Raw genomic sequence first — 21,633 nt, 5'->3', positions numbered from 1 at the left:
AGTACTGTGAAATGTCAGCACAGATTGTCATACTTGCCAGTAAATGATGAAATCTTTTTTATATATTTATGCTTTAACAAGAATAGAAAACAATCAAAAATATTCATTTTTGCTTTCTATTTTTCATGGACATTGTACACTACTTTTCATATGTGAGAATTAATGTGATGATGGAGGAATGTAGATACAAGGACAATTCTATCATTGTTCCCTGTGCTTTTTCTTCTTCTTCATTGAAAATGTTTAATTCCCAACTTTCCCTTATCTTTTCCAGGCCAGTATGTGATTATGGTCCATGAAGTGACCATGCCCCCATTCTTGGGCCAGACTCTCCCAACTGCTTTCAAACTCTTGAGGGTTTTGCCAGAGAAAACCAAAGTCAAGAATATTAAAAAGGAAACTGTGAAAACCACCAGCAGGTAAAGAAGGAACATAAATGTGTAAAGAGTCAGGACCTTTATCCAGCACCCACTGAAGTCAGTGGAAGTTTTACCATTGAGTACAATGGGAGTTGGACCGAGTTCTTGAGCCTTGATCATGCCCATGCAGTTGGGGTTTAAGTTTGAATATTGTGGACCAATCAAAGCAAAGAAATAATTGACCACCAGAGATCCATTTCACACTGGTCCTATCTGGTAACATTTTAGAAGACAAATAGATATTTCAGATTGTATTATGAGAAATAGGTAAAAGACTTTAATCAAATCTATTTTTCATCAGTACAGTAGAACCTCAAACTTATGAACACCTCTGGAATGGAGGTTGTTCGTAACTCTGAAATGTTCATAACTCCGAACAAAACGTTATGGTTGTTCTTTTAAAAGTTTACAACGGAACATTGACTTAATGCAGCTTTGAAACTTTACTATGCAGAAGAAAATACTGCTTTCCCTTTATTTTTTTTAGTAGTTTACATTTAACACAGCACTGTACTTTTTTTTTGGTCTCTGCTGCTCTCTGATTGTGTACTTCTGGTTCCAAATGAGGTGTGTGGTTGACTGATCAGTTCATAACTCCGGTGTTCATAACTCTGAGGTTCTGTTGTATATAAATTGTGTGTATTTTAACAGAATTGAATTCAAATAACCTGGAGTTTATGCAACAGTTTGATCAGATAATGATGATGCTATAAAACCTGTTGAACCAGCTGGGCAGCTAATGGGTGAAAATGTACGTAGCAAATTAACTTTTATGGCCACTCTGAACACCTCTGTAATAACATGTTTACTAATATATTGTTCTGTGCATAAAGTCTTGTTCATTACCTACATATTAAAAACACTTGCCCACTACAGGATGACAACCAGGCTGCTATCTTCTCTCTTGAAACTGGTTCCTGTCATCACCTAAGGAGGATAAAAGCTGTGTTAATTATTCCAAAAATGTCTTTGTTGAATAGTCCAGAAATGAAGCTGACTGGTGATGGTGGTGGTGGTAAAGTGTTGAGTTGAACCAATTGTAACATATTTGTGTTTAGTGGCAGCTACTGTTGGAATTGCAATATAGAATGCCATAGTGGATGAAAAGTTCAAGAAGTAGTCATAAAACACATGAAAGTTAGCCATGCAACAAGAACGGAGTTCTGAGTGTAAAAAGGGATCAGAAAAAAATAAGGGATTTAAAAAAATTTAACAAGAGCATCTCCTGGAAAAAAAAAATCATTACTATCTGGCAAGGGTTTATCAGTGTGATTTACTACCAAATGCCAACGTCTAAAATGAAAAAGTAGAGCAGGGGGGAAATATGTTAAAACTGAAAATGGGAAATTTTCTTTGATGTGTCTGCTTGTTGATTCAGAATTCCCCATTTTCAATCATCATAGTTTTTTTAAAAATTATTTTTTGAGATTAAAACCTTACCTGATTTTTAGCATTGTATTAAGTGCATTGACTGACTGCAGAGTACAGAGATCATTGAAGGGGGAAATTATGTACTGATCTCCATAGACTGCTCAGAGCTGAGCTCTGTGTAAGCTCCAACACTTTGTCTTTCACCAACTGAAGCTGCTCCAATAAAAGATATTACCTCACTTACCTTGTCTCTCACATACTTGAAGGTTTATATATCTCCTGACCAAAAGACTTTCATTATTTCACATCACAAATAAACCAGGGATCCTGTAGATCTCTTAAGTCTAATGAGCTCCTGTGCACAGTGGAGATTGATGACATCTGAAGGTAGGCAGACAAAATTAATCCATAAGAATAGGTTCAGCGTCTGCTCACAGCACTGAGTCAAGATCATACTGTGGACATTAACAACAAGGAATCTGGTGGCACCTTAAAGACTAACCGATTTATTTGGGCATTATCTTTATCGCCTCCATTGAAGTCAACAGTAAAACTTCTATTCACTTCAAACGGAGCCATATGAGGCATTCAAAACCAGGTAGGCAGTGCTCACCCTGAGGAGTCTTTGCTGGATAGACATTTCTGTGATCACCTTGGGAACACAGGTAAGGCAGTAAATATATGCTGCAAGGGGTCACTACAACTTTCTGTAACCTCTAATGGCTTGTTCAGAGCTGCATGACTCAAATCCTTCATTCCCTTTTACTTTATGAGACCAACCTTCTTTTCTGTTCCTTGCTTTTTTATAACCACTATAATTTTGCTGGAGTAGTATTGCTAATTATTACAAATAACAGTAGTTCACACCTTTCTCGCACTTTTCATCCAAGAATCTCAGTCAACACATTTCTTGAAGACCTATCCATCAAGTCTTTAAATCAAGATTGGATGTCATTCTAAGAGAGATGCACTAGTTTAGCCAGAAGTCACTGGGAGCGATGCAGGAATCACTGGGTGAAATGTTCTCACCTGTGTTTATGCAGGAGGCCAGATTATGTGATCGTCACAGTCCTTTCTGGCCTTTAGAATCTATGAATCTTACAGCATTAATTAACTAAGCATCTAAACAACCCTGTAAAGTAGGGAGGTGTTGTTATTCCCATTTTACAAATGGAGAAACTGAGGCATGGAGCAGTAACTGGGTCACAGCCACACAGTGGGTCAGTGGTGGTTTGGGAATAGAAACCAGGAATCCTGACTCAGTCCTCTTACTCAGGACTTTGTACTTTACCTTTGTGCTAATATGGTGCTAAGTGCTCTTACCGGTCTCCTTTTTTAATTCATGAGAAAAGCCTCTTAAATCATTAAACCTCCTTTCTCATGGCTATTTTAGCCTAGCATAGAAAGCTAGAGTATTTACATACCATCTCTCTTTTGTTGTTTTGTTATATATAAATACATACGCAGCTTATGGCTGACAAGTTCTTTACCATTAACCAAAAAGGAATCATGGAATATCCCGTATCAAATACATGATCTACTATCACAGCCCAACCAGAAGATAAATCAAACATTGCAATCATAAGTCTTTCTTCTTCTCTAGAATTAGCAGATTTTTATCTCTCTCCCTCACCCCCTCTCTGAAGAATGTTTCTGTAGTGGACAAACTCCTGGTGTGCTAGGTCTCCAAGCACTAGTAGTAGTAACAAGTAGACCTTGTTAACTGGCCACTCGCAGTTCTTGTCAGACATCAGCATAATGAGCTACATGTGCTATTGATTTAACGACATCTCTCGCTACTAGGAATCGATCTTATGCTTTCTGTGCACTAAAGCAAAATTAACAATAGGTTCATTCAGGGTTAGCTAACTCTAAAGATCTACAGGCTTTGAGATCATGTTCCCTGTCAACGTGTGAGTTATACAGTATAAGCCTTTTAGAAGATCAGGACTCTGTCTTTCTGAAGTAATCAGTTTAAAAGTCTAATTTCCAAACACTCTAGCCCAGATAAACTATTATCCCACCCTCTACTGCATTGAAATCCCCATTACAGTGAAGCAAGGGGAGCAGGAATCCTTGAGATTATAAACTACACCTCTTTTTCTTTTCCTAATAAGACTTGTTGGGTTGCCTGTTATCATTACAGGAAATGAACATGTACATCTAAGTGGGTAGAATGGCTTTGCTCTCAGATAAATTGCCCAAATGTAAATATAAATCCTCTGTAGTGAGATTCTGTACAGTTTCTCCAGGAGAGGGGGTTCCTTGCTATGAAAGCGGTGCATGCTGTCATACATTAAATAAACATCAATTTGTAGCACGTGGTGTAGGCCAGAGAAGGATCTTCAATGGCCCTTGCTATATGCAATTTTTGAGGCATATGGTCCCCTGGGTGACTTATTTTTGGAAAATTGCTAAAATACAGACAACTCTAGCAGCAAGTTTTGGTTTTGTTTCCTTGAAAAGCTGCCCTCACTTTGTTCAGAGTAATATCCTGGGAGATCACCTGGTGAGAAGCACTCACTGTCAACAGTACCTGAAAATAAAGGTTTTAATTAAAAGTGGCATTTCTGAATCTCCTGCTGGCTGCCATATTATTGTGAATTTGACATTGTTTATGGCACCCGCAGAAGCCAGAGATCATAAAAAAGATTTGATCTTGCCTGGGAATTTATTTTTATGTGGTATTTTTGCAGGTTTTAACATCAGAAGAAGAATTTTTACTTTGAAGTTTAAAATAAATGCAAAGTGTTTACAAACAGCAAGTTCTTCTGATCCTTAAGCCAGCTGAAAAGCAGGATCGAACATTACCGTATAGTTTTAGTGTGAAACAGGAGTAGAAAACACTGGGTGTTCTGACAAGTTGAAAGCTGCTGGTAAAGATGCATCAGAATGACAGTTTTTAATTGACTTTGGTGTAGGCTCCAGGGCCCAGAGGTATTTAGGTACTTAATTGCTATTTGACTTCAATGGGAATTAGGTACCTAAATACCTTTGAGGATGTGGGCCTAGGTTATCAGTCTTAAGGTGCGATCATACAGTTATTCACTCAATGGAGCTACTTGCATCAAAATAGATACAGTTTATTTATGTAGAGATATGTATTCTTTTTCTCTTCCTCCTTTGTTTAGCTCTGTCATTATGGAAGGCAGTGATGAGAATAGATGGGTTGTACTACAGATGATCTCCAGCAAGTTTTTAAGATAAATGACCTTCCTATATTACAGCGCTTTTAGAGGATTAAAACCCCTCCTCCCCCCAGAATGCTGGCAAAATAGCAGACCACAATTGGTGAGATGGGAATTTATTCCTGTAAAGCACTTGTGCGTGGTGCTGCCTCACAAATTGCAGGTTGTAGTAGCTGCATTTTTCTCTCTGAAAGAAAAGGCAAATGTATTACCTTGTCAGGTGTAGGTTACGTAGATCCTCCTGCCACAAAGGTTATGAGTTGTACTGTGTACCTGTGTCTTTTGCCTTATTAATGTATATTGGGGCCAAATCCAGATCCTATTGACATCAATGTTAAAGTTGTCCCAGATATTTGTATTAATTCCATATATAAGGTAAAACTATTGCTTTCCAGGCCATAGATTTGTCATTAAAAATATCAACCAGTTTTGTGCAGACAAATGGGAGGTTTTGAATACACAGACAGGTCTGCCAGTAAGAACTCAGAGCACATTTTGGAGGCACTTTAAAAGTTGGCCTCATGACTCATTTATATTGCAGCCGCCCTCCATCTTCTCTCTTCTATAAATGGGGATAATTCTTCCTTTGTCCATCTTGTCTATTTAGTTTGCTTCTTTGGGACAGAGAATGTCATTTTCTGTATGTTTGTACAATGTCCAGCAGAATGATGCTCCAATAATGAACTGAGGCATCTAAGCAGTAATATAAATGATTTTTTAAAATGTTCTGTTTGCTACACATATGTACCACATATTCAATCTGAAGAATGTTTTTATATTACTAAAATTAACTACAAAATATATTCACTAAAAATTAGCTCTTTTTTAGTGGCTTTTGGAGAGAAGGTGCCGTTTCCATGCCCACAACCACTACTGCGATTTGCTTTCTCTTGTTGTCTCCCAATGAAATGTACATTCCAAATTCTTCTAGTAGAGAACTAGCCTCAGGATTTTATGGGCCCAGAATGTAAAATATATGTAGGGCCAAATTCCCAGCTGGTGTAAATTGGCATAGCTCTGTTGAAGTCAATGGCAAAACTCATACTGATTTCAATGGAACCAGGATTTGGTCCTAGTACACATTAACAAGCTACTAGTATATGAAGACAATCGAGGTACACTGATTTACAGCAACTGAGGATCTGACTTACATATTTTACATGCACACACACAACCTACATTTGTTCAGATTTTTTTATTATTATTATTTCAGGTGATAAACCTAGGAGGGAGAAGTGTGATCATATTTGGATGATTCAAGTAGTGAAAAATATGAACATGGTCACATAAAAATGAAACAGATGTCCATAAAAACTTTCATACTATCATGCTATTTAATTGTTACCCTTCACCATTCCTTTCTTCTTCTTCCCTTTTTTTTTTTTTTTTTTTTTTTTGGACTCCATTTTTCCTCAATAGTAGTGCAAAAGTTGGCTTGACTTTATGTTCTCAGCACAAAGAGTGCTCTGTTAACCAGCAAAATGGCAAAGAGGTCTGGCACAGAATTGGATGCTGTCCAGCCTAATCCATCCCAGATACTGGATGGTTGTTCATTTCCAACAGAGCTAGTACCTCTGCACTAATAGAAATCTTCTGTGGGAGATGCAACAGTCTGTCTTTAGTTTTGAGTAAAGTAAGTAAGTAACTGTTCTGCCCAGTATTTTGAGTATTACTGCCTTGAGAAATCACAATTACACCTTCGTAGTGTTTCATTGAGCTATGTTTTCTTTATTGGCAATATATATGGATTCAGAGTAAGAGGAGAAGAAGGTCCTAACAGGCAAACAGTGATAAAGATGCCCTTGAATTTTGAGTAGTTTTGTATTTTAATGAGTATTTCCCACACCTCTAGTAAGCCTGGGATGGCGCGAAAGGGGTGAAAGAACAAGAAAGGAGCAGTATCTTCCACCTCCGCCATACACACACACTGTGGGGATGGTGGGGAGACCAGGAAGAGTGCATGTAGCACTGCCCCAGCCACTCCTGTTTGGTGATCTGCCCCTCCCCAAGGAGGGTGTTCCCATGGCCTCAGGACCCATCAAAGTCACACCCCAGCTAGCAAGGTGAGCATTTGTTAGGAGTATTTCCCACACCTCTACTAAATTCCATGAAAAATCCCATCAGACTTAACATGTTCTGCAGCAGATAATGTCTATTATCTAAGCAAATCCACAAACAGGCATTTTGCATCAGTTCTAAAAATTCCATACCACTGAATTAGTAACTTCAGAAACTAGTGTAATGAAATGGCCGAAATAATCTCCTATAAAGCATACAATGAAAGCCCATGTGTATTGACTTCCAGTGGCTCTGAGCTGTGTGAGCATGTCCAGCTCCCTTGTTGTCTTTGTAAAGGTCAGCATGTGACGGCACTCAGTTTTCTTTGATGGGAGATTGATTTAAAGTTTTCTACTTGTGTCATATAAGATATGTGATTTTCTTTCTTCCAAAATATAAATGTTTCCTGTAGTTAATGGCCATTCCTGCTCACTTACATTATCAGACACATCAATTGTGATTTCCCGTTCTGCTTCATAAGTTTTACTAGGGGAGACCAGGAACACATGACACATAGCCGTGCTCTGTCATGTGGGACAAACTATAAATAGGAAAAATTTTAAAGGCAAGAGGCTGGATTCACCCCAGGGTAACCTAGTTTTATGGCACGATGTTAGTCCATCACAGTCAATGGAATTACACTGGCCTAATCTTGGGCTAACCCTGTGGGGATTCAGGCAATAGCAATAAAATTGGAGATCACAAAACTAAAATTATTTAGTCTTGAAAGGAAGAGAGCGGTAAGGTGTTAAGGATTAAACTGGGGGTTAAGTTTAAATAAGGTATAGAGCAAAATTCTCAGCCTCTCTTTTGCTGTCCCCTCACACAAGAATGAGGAATCATTTGGGGTTCAGTCCTTCAAAGTACATAGCACCCTCAAATCCTATTGAACTCAGCGGGAGTTGAGGGCACTTATCAACTTGCAGGATCAGGCCCCTGGCAGATGAATGTCCTGGAGTTTAATTAGTGCTAGCACAGGGGGTTCTGGGTAGTCTGTCAGCCCCAGAGTCCAGTTTGCTAATGGCAGCAGTGGGAGTAGGAGTTTACCTGCCCAGCAACTGCAGGATGGAGTGTGGCTATCCTCCTGCCACCCAAAAGACCTTTCTAGAAAGTGGGGGGAGGGCACATCAGCCACTCTGCGTGGTACCAAAAGCTGCAGGATGAGAGGAGGAATGGCTAACCAGTGCCCCTGAAGAGCGTTGGAGGAAAGGGAGTGAGCCACTTGGTCTGAAAGAGACTGACTAGGGTGGGAGTCACATGCCAGTTAATTCAAGAAACTAAACCCCTGCCTTGACTTCTGCTAAGCCAAACCTGACCAACAAAGTTCTTCCTTGCTTTTGAGTAGCTCTGGTATTTACCAGGTAATCCAAGATTTTCCTTCAATGGTTCCATAACCAGAGAAAGCCTCACTTTCTTAAGCGTTCTCATTCCTCAGATACCTTTGGACTCCCTTCTTCACTTGGCAGCCCCAGGTTACTGAGAACATGGTACCACCAAGCAACTTGCCTAATATTTGGACACTGGTCTGGGGATGAAACCTACGTTTTAAAAGTATTTGAGGGGGATTCCCTTAATATTGTGTCGGAACATTTTCTACAAGTCATCATCACATAGTGTCAACCCCAATTCTCCCTTTCGAACAAGAGGAATGTAGGACCCAAAAACCTTTTCAGCACAATCTCTGAGCAGACGGGAGTGGAGCCCAAGCCAGGAAATGACAGCATCTTCTCTGTGCTGTTGCTGGGTTTTTGTTTTGTTTTTCCACACAAATCTGTAAATCTACTTAAAATGTATAGAGCAAAACTTAACTGTTCCTAGGTTTCTCACAGTCTCTTAAATCTAGTGAAAATCAATTTTCTTTTGTGCTTTATGAGCAATTATTATTATTTCTAGGTATTATGTTAGTACCTAGAGGCCAGGTCCCCGTTATGCCAAACTCGGTACAAACATATAAGAGAGAGATGGTCCCTGCTCCAAACAGTTTACATTCTAGGTGGATTATGATGTATTATGTAATAACGTAGGCTGCAGTTTTCAAAGAGGCCCAAAGGAGCTCGTTTCCTGACTCTCATTACATTTGGGTGCCTAACTCCTCAGGGCCTTTTAACCATGTCATTTGTTGTGTGTGTGTGACCATAAAGGTAGTGGGGGAGGACAGGCATAGGAGTTGCCTCTTTAACCCCATTGAAATGCATTGGACTGTGAAGAGATTAGTGAAGAAATGGAATGGTTAGTAGGAAATATTTTGCTAAGAATTACTGAGCTGATGTATTTTTCCTAGAAGGTAAATGCATGATTTTTGTGGGTGCCTTGGAACCCAAGTACAGATCACATGATTATTCCTCATGGTCCAGAAACTAGTCTGTTACAACATTGATGCTCACCAATGATATTTTATATTTATCTTTAAGCATCAAAGCACTTTGCAGACATTGTCTAATGAAGCCACAAGATGCCCACTTTTGGGTAGGTAAATATTGTTACCTTCATTTTCTTAGTGATGGGCCTGAACTAAAACATCACAAACTCTGGGAAAGTTTGGACCCAAATCCAGATCCATCTCTGTGTTTGCAGATGGGGCCAGACCCAGCACTGACTTAGACCCTGTGTAAGCCCACTGATGTCCGTGGGACAATGGAGAGTTGGTGTTGATCAGGCCCAGAGGTAGTAAAGTGATTTGGAATGGGCAGTGCTGTCTAAAAGTAAAAATTATTATGATTAGGCAATGGGTCACCAAGCATAGGGGAGCTATAAATAAAACCTAGATAGCTAGTTCTTAACATGTCTGTGTTCTGTAAAATAGTGTTAGACTGTTACCACTCTCCTTGCATGGGCTTGTTCTCAATCACCATGTTATACTACTAGAGGTCTTTATTCACCCAGATTCCTCACCCCAGGTCAGTGTTTGGATCACAGCAACCTGACACAGGTAAGGGACGGAGGGAAAAGTGCACCAACAGATAGTTATTAACAAAGGGCAGATAGTGCCTTATCAGAGGTTAAACTAGGCCACAGAGCGTGGCCTGCCAGGTTGTCTTGTGCCTCAGCTCCATCATCAAAGAGGAGTTTCTGCAGAATATTTGAACACTGCATTTGCCAGGAGTTGTTTTGTTTAGTTTTCTCCCTAGAACCTTTCAAGCTTAGACTGTGCTAGGACTGTAAACAGTGGGCCAGATTCCGCAGTGACCTGTAGAATGCTATTTGAGGGTAGAATGTGTCCCTGTATAACTTTTGTCTGTGCAAATTACTTATTCAGCTTGCAAAGCAAATCCTATTGAAGGAAACTGGCAGCTTCTTCAAGAGAATGGAAGGGTGTGTGTGTGGGGATGGGTGTGATTAAATATTTTGTGGGTGTTAAACACACCACCATTTTTAAATACACATCTAAATAATACTTAAACAGAGATAATTCCCACACGCCAACACATAGTATACACTGTACACTTTTCTTGAAAGATCTCTACTTCCCCTTGGGAATCTTGTAGCATTTATCTCTTCATAGTGATTTCTGATGTTCATTGTACAATACTGCTTGTTAACGAATATGCAGTGGCACTGCATTTCAGAGTGATCATGTGTCTGTGTCTTCTGTGCTAGCCATGAAATTAATTAAACATGTTTCAGCAGGACTGTTTGTTCCACGGTTTAGTTAGAGCTATTACAGTTGCTAAAGAAATGCTGTGAGTTTGACTTCTTTTGACCTAATATTTTAATTCTATTAGGAAAAGAAAGAGCAAAATCTTAAGCATCAGTCATCAAACTTTGACTAATAAAATGACATAATAATATGGAGCTGTATGGTAACTAAAAAGCAAGAAACATTATCTCAGGTTTGACTTTTAAATTCTAGGACGTGGAAACAAACAACAAAAGAAAGCACAAAGTGAAAAAATAATTAAAGGACTCAATAATAGCTCTACTGATTTCTGTAAGAGATAGCTACACCAGCTGAGGTTCTGGTCCAAAGATGGGAAAATGGAACTCTCTTGCCCGATAAGCTTCCTCATACTGATATCTTCCTAAATCATATCTAGAAATGGTGTACAAGGTTGGATCCACTGGCTGGAAACCATCTCCCTGCTTCTCTAATCCTATTTATTATTATAAGGAAAATGAAAACAAGAGACAAATGTGCAATGTAGAGAAAATGGATAAATAATACTCCATAATGATCAATCAGGAGGAAAATGTGCTTGGAAACTGGAAAACAAATTGTTCCAAAAGCACGAGTTGACATTGGTTAGTGTTTTTCTATAAGGCAAAGCTTTTTGTCTCCGTGGTAGCACACGGGTGCTGTGGTTGCCATGGTAAGGTACATGTTTTGTTATGAATACTATAAATAGTCATGTCATTGGCCAAGAACATAAGTGAGAGATGTTCTGGTCAGACTTCACGTGGGCTCTGGTCATGGCCACGATGGGTTATATGATTGTTTACATGGCAAATTAGATAGACCCAGGAAGCCTGTCTCTGGATCATTATGGAAGCATTTGTCTTGGTGGCCATTCTCAGGTTAATGCTGCCACCAGGTATCTCTGTGAGTCCTCTGACCTTAAGTCCCTTTACTGGAGTATGAACCTGTATTATGCCTTCTTGCCTCCCTTCTCCCGCAACTCCCTCACTGTGATCAAAGCCAAGAGGGAATGGAGTGTGTTTGATGAGCAGAACGGGGAGTCAGAGCACCTGTGACAATTTGGGGAATCTAGCTGTGTACAACTTACAGATTCTGGTTATGATATGAAGTTATTATTATGAATTTGTTGTATCATGGAATGCCTCTGTGTTCTGTGGAATCCACCATTTGCTGACAGGACTAAAGTATATCTTTAGTGGTGTTTGATATGTATTGGACCTGATCCTGCAGTCTCTATGAGTTGTTCCATTGGCTTCAATGTCTCTATTCTTGTGAGTAAAGGTTGCCAGGATAAGGCCTGTAGGTGCCTGTATATTCCCTGCTCCAAAATTTGTAGGATCTAAGCGGAGGACTTCTTTTTCTAGGGCTCTCAATCCAGCATTTGCATCAGCATTAAGTTCACACTTAAAAAGAAATAGATCAATGGAATGAGCAGAAATGCAGGATTTACTTTGCATGCAATGCATGTTCCTTTGCAAGTCCAAACAAGAGGGCTGCCACACAAACAGACAGAGCTGTTAGAGGTTCCCTGCATTGTAACCACATGGCATCCTAAAAAATGAGCATCCAGAATCCCAGCAGATACACTGCTCGCCAGGCAATGATTTGGGGACCTAAATCTTCCTGTGTCACTCATGAGCATTTCAGATTTGCCTCTGCAAATGATGCCTGAACCACAACATCTGCAGGGAGTTTTTACAAACTATTTATTACGGAAACATTTGCCTAATCATTCTCTTGTACATTTGAGAGAAGTTAAGAAAACAGCCTGCCACTTAATGTGTGACATTGCAATACAAGCAGCCGCAACAGGAGTGATATACAGTGCTCGATATTACTTGAATTCCTGCTATGAAACACATGCTCGCGAGGAAGCACAGATGGCAGGGTTCTCACCTCCTTTGGTCCAAGAGCTGGACTTTCTAAATTAACCCTTTGGGGCTGGTTGGTGGAACAAATTCTGGGTCTGACATAAAGGCTAGTGGCATTTCCTAGGTACTCAGCCCCAGGTTCTCTTCCCATTTACACCAGTGTAAATCCAAAGTAACTCCATTGACTGGTGTAACTGAGCAGAATTTGGCCCATAGTTGTAAGAAATCCTTACCCACGCTGCTAGAGGAGAGGGTTACGTACATAAAGATTTCCTGTAGCTCAGCATAATCATGAATACAAACAAAAAGTCCTTCTCCCAGGCTGTGTTTCAGGGTGATTATAGCAGACTGTGGGTGGTGCAAGAAGGCTGAAGAGAGTTTTGTGTCACCAGAGGGGTAGTAACCTCATGTTTCCTTGGCCACCTCATTGCTCTTATGAAATGGAAATTATATATAAAAGCAAGGAAAGCAAAGCTATGCAATTACAAGGGACCCTGCTGCAGGTAGGCAAGGGAGGTCATTAGCAGCCAAACCAAAATATCCCATGGGGACCAGAGTGGCACAGGGGACGCAGCCCTGACATGAAACAGCCCATCGCGACTCAGTTTCTAGAGACCAGAGAAGGGCAATTCTCTAGAACCATTGTTTCCCAAGCCTTTAAAAAGGGGGGCTTCTAATTCAGACATACATCCTGAAATGTATCCATGAACCTGCTCTGACTGAGAGCAATAGGGGTGATGAGTGCAGTCAAGTGGGATAGATGAGACAGGCAGATTAAACCCTTATGAGAATAGTGTGAAGGGGCTAAATTCTGACCTCATTAACAGCTCTGCAACTGTATGCTGTGGCACTGGTGTACCTCAGAGCAGAATGGGGACCAAAGTGTTTGTCAAACCAGTTTTACTCACCATTTTCTGCAGTGGTGCCCTTCGGTGCGATAGGAAAGGGTCTGTGTAAGTCAATAAGATAATCAGCTGTTCCCTTGGATGCTGAAAGACTGGGCTCTGTTTCCGTCATTGTGCTCAGAATCTTCTTTTAGCGATTGTTTTCGTTTGCTTCTTTCCAGTTTTTTTCAAATGTGCCCAACTTTGGGTGCATGTTCAGATCTTCAGCAAAATAACGATCAAGTTGACCAATACTACCCGAGTACATGAACTGAGCCCAGAAATCAGCTGATAACACATGAAACAAATGAAATTTAAATCCTTAGGTGTCTCCACAAACACCAGCCTGCATGCATGTGAGTTATTGTGGGGTTGTAGGGTTGCTCACTAGTGTTGGACTGTCCACCAGGTTTTGTCAATTTAGAGCTGGAGTGACAGCCCTGGAGATTGCTGATCTGCATTCATCCATCAGATAAGTTCATCATGGGCAGTAATAGGGCAAGCCTCCCCATGTTGCTTACTGATGTGCCCCAAGGGAAAGTCTCCAGAGCTCATTCGGTCCTTATCTTCACTGCTAAGATTGCTAGTCAGAGTCCCTGTCAGTGCCAACTGTGACATGAACATCTCTCAACTGGGAAATGGGTTCAGTCCACCAAGTCACAGTCAATGAGCCACTGAACATTCATCAGTGGTCCAGTCAGTCTTGGCTGTCATTTGGCTCCTTTTAAACAGGCGAACTAGAGGTGGAAAGCTCTGGAGACCCATTATCTAAGCTCCTCAGATAGTGGGACCTAAGCCACCTTTCTACCTCCCCCAGTTCTAGGGCTATCAACAGCCTAAAGGCTGCTCTTAGTTGTGCTGTGGAGTGAGGAATGCTCTGCTGGCTAAGGATTGGATAGAGTTTCATGTACACCTCTACCCCGATATAACGTGACCCGATATAACACAAATTCAAATATAACGTGATAAAGCAGTGCTCCGGGGGGCGGGGCTGCGCACTCAAAGCAAGTTCAATATAACACGGTTTCACCTATAACGCGGTAAGCTTTTTTGGCTCCCGAGGACAGCGTTATATCAGGGTAGCGGTGTACTCTGGCCCTGTCCTGAGCCATTCCCCTGGCCCACTGCCCTCTGCCCCCAACAAGCCTACACCAGTGAGGGGAAAGTAGATAGTGTAGAGCTGATTATAGCTCTATGCCACTTGAGGATTCCCCTATGTCAAGATTGAGCCGAGCATCCCTTTCCTAATAATAAACCGGGGGGAGGGGAATGTTATGTCTGCGTTACTGATATTCCTGAGAAGCACAATGCAGCCTTCTCTGTAGCATCTCAAATGCTACCACTGCTAATACATTTACTCCAAAGAAGAGCTGTGGGCAGATTGAAAAGATTTCCTGCTAGGTGCACACCACGAGAATTGTTATGTCTATCTTACATCCCTTATTACATTTCATTGTCTGCAGAGAGTTAAGGGCAAGAGCAGTTGCTAGAGAAACTGTTCTGAAAAATGAGGTAACAGTGAGCCTATCTGAAATATATTCTTTCAAAACTTCAGAGTGTTCCCATTAGTGTGTAATTACCAAGAAATACATAATAAAAAAAAGCCATTTGGCTTCCCAAACTTTGAATCTAATACCAGTTAATAGTTTCAGGTTACAGTTGTTTTAATGTTTTGTACGTAAAGGGTCAAAGTTCTAGCAAACATGTTCCTGGAGTTGTTGGCAGCACAGAGAGAAGTTCTGCTTTATTGCGCTTTCATAACTGTTCTGATTCCCATAGCCAAGAAAGCACCATTAGAGTTTTTATTATTTTTAATATTAAAAACACTTTTAAAAATATATTACAGAGGGACACCTGCAGGAGCTGAATAATCCTGAAAAATCTTTGGAAACTAACTCTACCTTGGAAAGGAATTTTTTTTTTAATGCTAAGAAAAATATGAGGGGAAAAAAACCTTTAGTTGTGGCTTCATAGGAGCCATAAATTCCATTTAATAAGCTATCCTTTCTCTTTACACCCTCTAGCTTTTGTCTTCGCAAGACCAAGCAAGATCTTCCTTTTCATTGTTACTTCATTCACACTTGAAGCCTTTTAAAAATGTTATCATCCTAAATTTTAACCCCAAACCAAACTTGCAACACATACACTTATGCGTGTTGGATTTTTCATTCCATTACATGGGTGGAGAACATTCTCCCCAGAGCGAAGAAATCCAAAAGGAACAAAATAGCCCTGATGGAACAGAGTCAACATCTCTACAAGAGAGTCTACAGATGGAACTATCAACTTTTCTCCAATTCGGAGTTATGGAATCACAGAAATTAGGCATGGAAAAGATCATTAAGTCATCTTGTCCATGTCCCCTACCAGTTCACAGTTGCACTCTGCAGTATGTTCTCCAGTGGTTTGTCTAGCTTAGTTCGGAATAACTGTATTGAAAGGGCTTCAAGTCTTTCCCCAGGAGGCATAGCACAACAGGGCCTAACTGAGCCACTGATGTTGCTCTAATGCAAATATTAATAACAACAACAGTAGATGTCGTTAGGAAAATTGCCTTTGTCATTAGGACCAAACCTGCCATACACCTACTGTTTGTGGTAACTAAAGCTCAGTGAATAATTGTCAGCTAACAGTTTATTCAATATATTTCTCCCGTCTGCAAATTGCTTGTAAACAGCTCAGATTTACTGGCAATTTGCTGAATCGTTTCTAGGAAAAATTCTTAATGTGTGGTTCATTTGTAAGCAGTTCTTTGGGAGTGTTCCAGATGTGAAATACAAAATCATTTGATTGGATGCCTAGGTCACATGGTATTTTCTGTGCCCTGTTTGGAAGAGTGTCAATTTGGGGCAGTGTGAGCAGCAGGCACTACAGTGGGGAGGGAGTGTGTCCAGCATCTAGACCAGGAGACTTAAGTTCTCACCCTGGTTCTGCTGCTGTGGGACTTTGAGCAGGTTGTTTAACCTCCCTGTGCCTCAGTTTACAAACCTTACCTGCTGTCAGCTGTGTTGAATGACACTGATGCTAACTACCTCACCCAGGTTTTTGGTAGAGTTTATTATTGTTTACAAAGCACAGTGAGATTCCTGGATGGAGGTTGTTAGAGAGGGGCAGTTATAATTGCAACTGCATGTGGGACCCTGTTCCATGACTTACCAAACCCAGGGATTTGGAGAAATCCACCTCCGTCAAACATTACAGGGTGCTGTGTAGGTGCCAGAGAAAAGGCTTAATGCTTTATGATGTCACTCCTCAGATAGGGATTGCCTGAATATTTCTGCTCTCTGTAGTAGCAAGTATTTCAGTCAATACCCACTGTGACGGGTTGGGTCACAGAGACTACATTGGGACTGTCACCTGATGTGCTGAGACTACTTCTGAGCCCATTTTCCCTGCAGCTTGGGACTCCAGAACCCTGTCTTGTTGAGCCAGACACACCCCTCCACTCCAACACAGACCCAGGGTCTGAACCACGTCCCCAAAGCTGCAGGCTTTAACTGAAAACCACTTAGCAGGTACTCCTATCTTCAGCACCCAGGCACCCAGTTCCCAATGGAATCCAAACCCCAAATAAATCCATTTTACTCTGTATAAAGCTTATACAGGGTAAACTCATAAATTGTCCGCCCTCTATAACACTGATAGAGAGATATGCACAGCTGTTTGCTCCCCCAGGTATTAATTACTTACTCTGGGTTAATTAATAAGCAAAAGTGATTTTATTAAGTATAAAAAGTAGGATTTAAGTGGTTCCAAGTAATAACAGACAGAACAAAGTAAGTTACCAAGCAAAATAAAACAAAACATGCAAGTCTAAGCCTAATACATTAAACAACTGATTACAGATGAAATCTCACCCCCAGAGATGTTCCAATAAGCTTCTTTCACACACTGGACTCCTTCCTAGTCTGTGTCCAGTAATCACTCACACCCCCATAGTTACTGTCCTTTGTTCCAGTTTCTTTCGGGCATCTCTTTGGGGTGGAGAGGCCATCTCTTGAGCCAGCTGAAGACCAAATGGAGAGGCTTCCAGGGCCTTTTATATTCTCTCTCTTGTGGGTGGAAACCCCTTTGTTCTTCTGTGCAAAGTCACAGCAACAAGATGGAGTTTGTAGCCACCTGGGCAAGTCACATGCCCATGAATGATTCAGCTTTTTGCAAGCTGATGCCATTGTTTACATGTTAGTTTGAAGGTTCCCAGGAAATCTCAGATGTGGATTGACGTCTCCCAAAGTCCATTGTCAGTTAAGTGTTTCTTGATTGGGCACTTACTGAGGATAGTCCTTTCTCAAGAAGCTGACCAAATGCTTCACTGAGGCTACTTAGAATCAAACACACTGAGATACAAGGACATAGCCAATATTCATAACTTCAAATACAAAAATGATACACACATACAGACAGCATAATCATAACCAGCAAATTACAATCTTTCTATAGAAACCTTACTTATCCTCCTTTGTACAAGATTTAGTGCAACTATAGGACCTTGGTTGCAACAATGATCTATACAGTCACAGTTCATGTCAATAACATCACACCCACTCTTTGTTCAAGTGCTCCCTTGCACTGAATCCTCTGTATTTCCCCTGGCATTGAGCCGCACATTTATATTATTGCACACTGCTGATTCCTAGAAGTCTGCATGTACTAGGATAGCAGACTGCAGAAATGCTCAGTTCTTGCCACCCACTGGGTGAGAGGGGCCAGTGATTTTGGATGCCCAACCTGAGACACTGTTAAGGGACCTGAGTTCCATAGGGGGAGCACTGTCTACCAAGCAAACCCTTGCAGGAGTCTCAGGTTGGACATTCCAAGAACTGAGGCACCCAAAACCATCACTCCGTTTTGAAGATGACTGCAAGTGCCTGGAAAGGCTGAGCTAAACCCTTGGGATTTGATTCTGTGGCTCTTCAGTTCCTTAGACCATACTTAGTCTCCTCCAGACATAGGTAGCTCTGTAAGGCCAGTTGCTAATTCTCTCCCATAGCTGCTAATTAAAAAGCCATATTTCACAGGTGGATGAGTGAAGAAGATGCTCTTAGACAAGTGAAAGGGAAAGTATGTCATTTAGGCAGAATTCTGGGGCCCTGTGGTTGAGGTGTCTGCAGGGTTGTGGAGGATAACCATGCTAATGAGTAAGTACTGGTGAAAGGGGGGGGGTGCTACAGGAAGTCAGTGTCTGGAGGAGACTAAGTATGGTCTAAGGCCAGGTCTACACTACCGCGGTAGTTCGGCGGCTGGGAATCGAACTTCCGTGTTCGATTTATCGCGTCTGGTCTGGACGCGCTAAATCGATCCCGGAAGCGCTCGCCGTCGACTGCGGTACTCCAGCTCGGCGAGAGGAGTACCGCGGAGTCGACGGGGAGCCTGCCTGCCGCGTGTGGACCGCGTCTGAACCGCGGTAAGTTCGAACTAAGGTATGTCGACTTCAGCTACGTTATTCACATAGCTGAAGTTGCGTACCTTAGTTCGAATTTGGGGGTTAGTGTAGACCAGGCCTAAGGAACTGAAGAGCCACAGAATCAAATCCCAAGGGTTTAGCTCAGCCTTTCCAGGCACTTGCAGTTTGCCAGGTTGGGATCTGACAGATGACATCTTCAAAACGGAGTGATGGTTTTGGGTGCCTCAGTTCTTGGAATGTCCAACCTGAGACTCCTGCAAGGGTTTGCTTGGTAGACAGTGCTCCCCCTATGGAACTCAGGTCCCTTAACAGTGTCTCAGGTTGGGCATCCAAAATCACTGGCGCCTTTTGAAAATTTTAGCCTCAGGTCCTGACTCTCTATGCAGACATTAAAGATCCTCTGGGCCTCCTTTTGTGAGAGCAAGAGATCTGTCAATATGTCCTTGGCAAAAACCAGCCCCCCACTTGAGTTCTGTGTGATGTTGGTCTGCCTGGCAGCTGCCTCTACCCCAGAGATCTTGGGGTATGATTGACCTTATCCTGCTCTCATTAAAGTCAATAGTAGCTTGTGCCTATGACTTCAGGGGGAGCAGGATGGGTGCCATAGTTTGTAAAGGTTTCAGAGTAGCAGCCGTGTTAGTCTGTATCCGCAAAAATAACAGGAGTACTTGTGGCACCTTAGAGACTAACAAATTTATTAGAGCATAAGCTTTCGTGGGCTACAACCCACTTCTTCGGATGCATATAGAGTGATTTGCAGGATAGAGGGAGCTGCAGCAAGTGCTGCAAAGGTCAACTGTTGTTGTCTGTGTGGGAAAGAGGATGTGAAACAGACACAGTGCCAAATGAATCGTCCTCCCTTCTGCAAGGACAGGAGCAGAGTGGTGTTCAGGACAGCTACTTATCTACAATTTTTTTTTAAAGAAGTGGGCTCCTTTTATTTAGGAGACTGTGAGGGTGTGTCTACACTGCAGTGTAAACCCGGGGTTCACACTCAGGTTCAAGCCTAACCCCCTTCTATGTACATAAAAATCATGCTAACCCAGGGCTTGGACTCAGGGTCCAAGGGCCCCACAGGAGTGGAGGATCCAAGCCTGAGTCAAGCTGGGACCCAGGATTCAAGCCCTATAGCTTTGCAGTATAGATGCAGCCCCACTGGACTCATCCTCTGGGAATCCATCAGAAATATTCCACAATCCCATGGGCTGACTTTCTTTGTCCTCTGTACAATCAAGTTTTTTTCACACTGCACCACGAACAAAGGACTAGAGTAGCTATACTTTGGGAGGGCGGTAGGAAGTCTGGGACATGAGTGGTTGGACTTGGGCCCACATAATGCAGTGCAGACTTGGAACCCCAGGTTGAGCTCAGGGTACAACTGTTCCTAACCTGGGGTTACAAGTGAGTGTAGATGCTCAAGCCCTAGGTTAATAAACTCAGTATCCGCTCACTCGAGTTCTATTAATCCTGGGCTTTCATTGCAGCGTAGACTGACCCTGTTTTACCGTCAGAAGAACTTTTCAAAGGCAGGTGTTAGCAGGTCCTGTGTAGTTTACAGAGAGCATGAGAAACCCCATCAACAGGACATCAACACAAAAATGTAGGCCAGGGGTCGGCAACCTTTGGCACGCAGCTCGCCAGGGTAAGCACTCTGGCAGGCCTGGCCAGTTTGTTTACCTGCCGTGTCTGCAAGTTCGGCCAATCGCGGCTCCCACTGGCCGCGGTTTGCTGCTCCAGAACAATGGGGGCTGCAGGAAGTGGCGTGGGCCGAGGGATGTGCTGGCCGCCACTTCCCGCCGCACCCATTGGCCTGGAGCGGCGAACCACAGCCAGTGGGAGCCGCGATCTGCCGAACCTGCGGACCCGGCAGGTAAACAAACCGGCCCAGCCCACCAGGGTGCTTACCCTGGCGAGCCGCGTGCCAAAGGTTGCCGACCCCTGACGTAGACAATGCCCTTACCTCAGACCACGAGGAACATGACTGGGTGCAGGGTCCCTGGCAGAGAGGGAGTTAATTGCCAGATCAGGTCTCATTCCCACATCCACACAGGTGCCAACAGTTGGGGAACTGAGTGCTCAGTCAGGAGCTAAGAGCTGAAACCCCATAAAAGCAGCATCTAGGTGATCAGACATTAGCAGTAAACAGGTGGTGTGAGAAGGCTCAGAGGTGGTAGGTCTCTATAGCAGATGGAAGGGCTGGGTTTGTGTCTTAGCCTAAATGAGCCTATAAATCTCATTATTTTGATCTGAAACCACATGGTGGCTCACTCACACTCTGCTAGAGTTTCCAACTTTCTAATCGCACAAAACCAAACACCCTAGCCCCACCCCCTTTCCTTCCCCTTCCCTGAGGCCCTGCCCCCACTCACTACATTCCCCCTCCCTCGGTGGCTCGCTCTCCCCCATCCTCACTCACTTTCACTGGGCTGGGGCAGGGAGTTAAGGTGCGGGAGCTGGTGGGGGCTCTAACAGCGGGTGCAGGTTCTGGGGTGGGGCCAGAAATGAGGGGCTCAGGATGCGGGAGAGGGCTCTGGACTGAGGCAGGGAGTTGGGGGGCGGGAGGGAGTGAGGGCTCTGGCTGAGGGTTCGGGCTCTTGGGTGGGGCTGGGGATGAGGGGTTTGGGGTGCAGGAGGAGGCTCCAGGCTGGGGGGTGGGCCTGAGGGATTTGGAATGTGGGGGGGGCTGCGGGTTGAGGCAGGGGGTTAGGGCGTGGGAAGGAGTATGGGCTCTGGGCTGGGGGTGCAAGTTCTGGGCTGGGGCCAGGGATGAGGGGTTTGGAGTGCAGGAGGGGGCTCCGGGTTTA

The 21,633-nt window shown here is 42.7% G+C and overlaps 1 protein-coding gene across 1 annotated transcript in view; it reads left to right on the top strand.

Annotated features, from left to right (window-relative positions):
* Positions 1 to 1,451, top strand: part of MORN1 (MORN repeat containing 1) — a 104,748-nt gene extending 103,297 nt beyond the window's left edge. The window contains exons 14-15 of the mRNA XM_065421149.1: positions 275 to 419; positions 1,253 to 1,451. Of these exons, the coding sequence (XP_065277221.1) occupies positions 275 to 419; positions 1,253 to 1,451 (344 nt within the window). The remainder of the gene's footprint in view (positions 1 to 274; positions 420 to 1,252) is intronic.
* Positions 1,452 to 21,633: the final 20,182 nt, after the last annotated feature.

The sequence above is a fragment of the Emys orbicularis genome, chromosome 22 (genome assembly GCF_028017835.1).
Source record: "Emys orbicularis isolate rEmyOrb1 chromosome 22, rEmyOrb1.hap1, whole genome shotgun sequence".
In the NCBI taxonomy this organism is placed as follows: domain Eukaryota; kingdom Metazoa; phylum Chordata; order Testudines; family Emydidae; genus Emys; species Emys orbicularis.
This window is presented reverse-complemented; position numbering and strand designations above follow the sequence as displayed.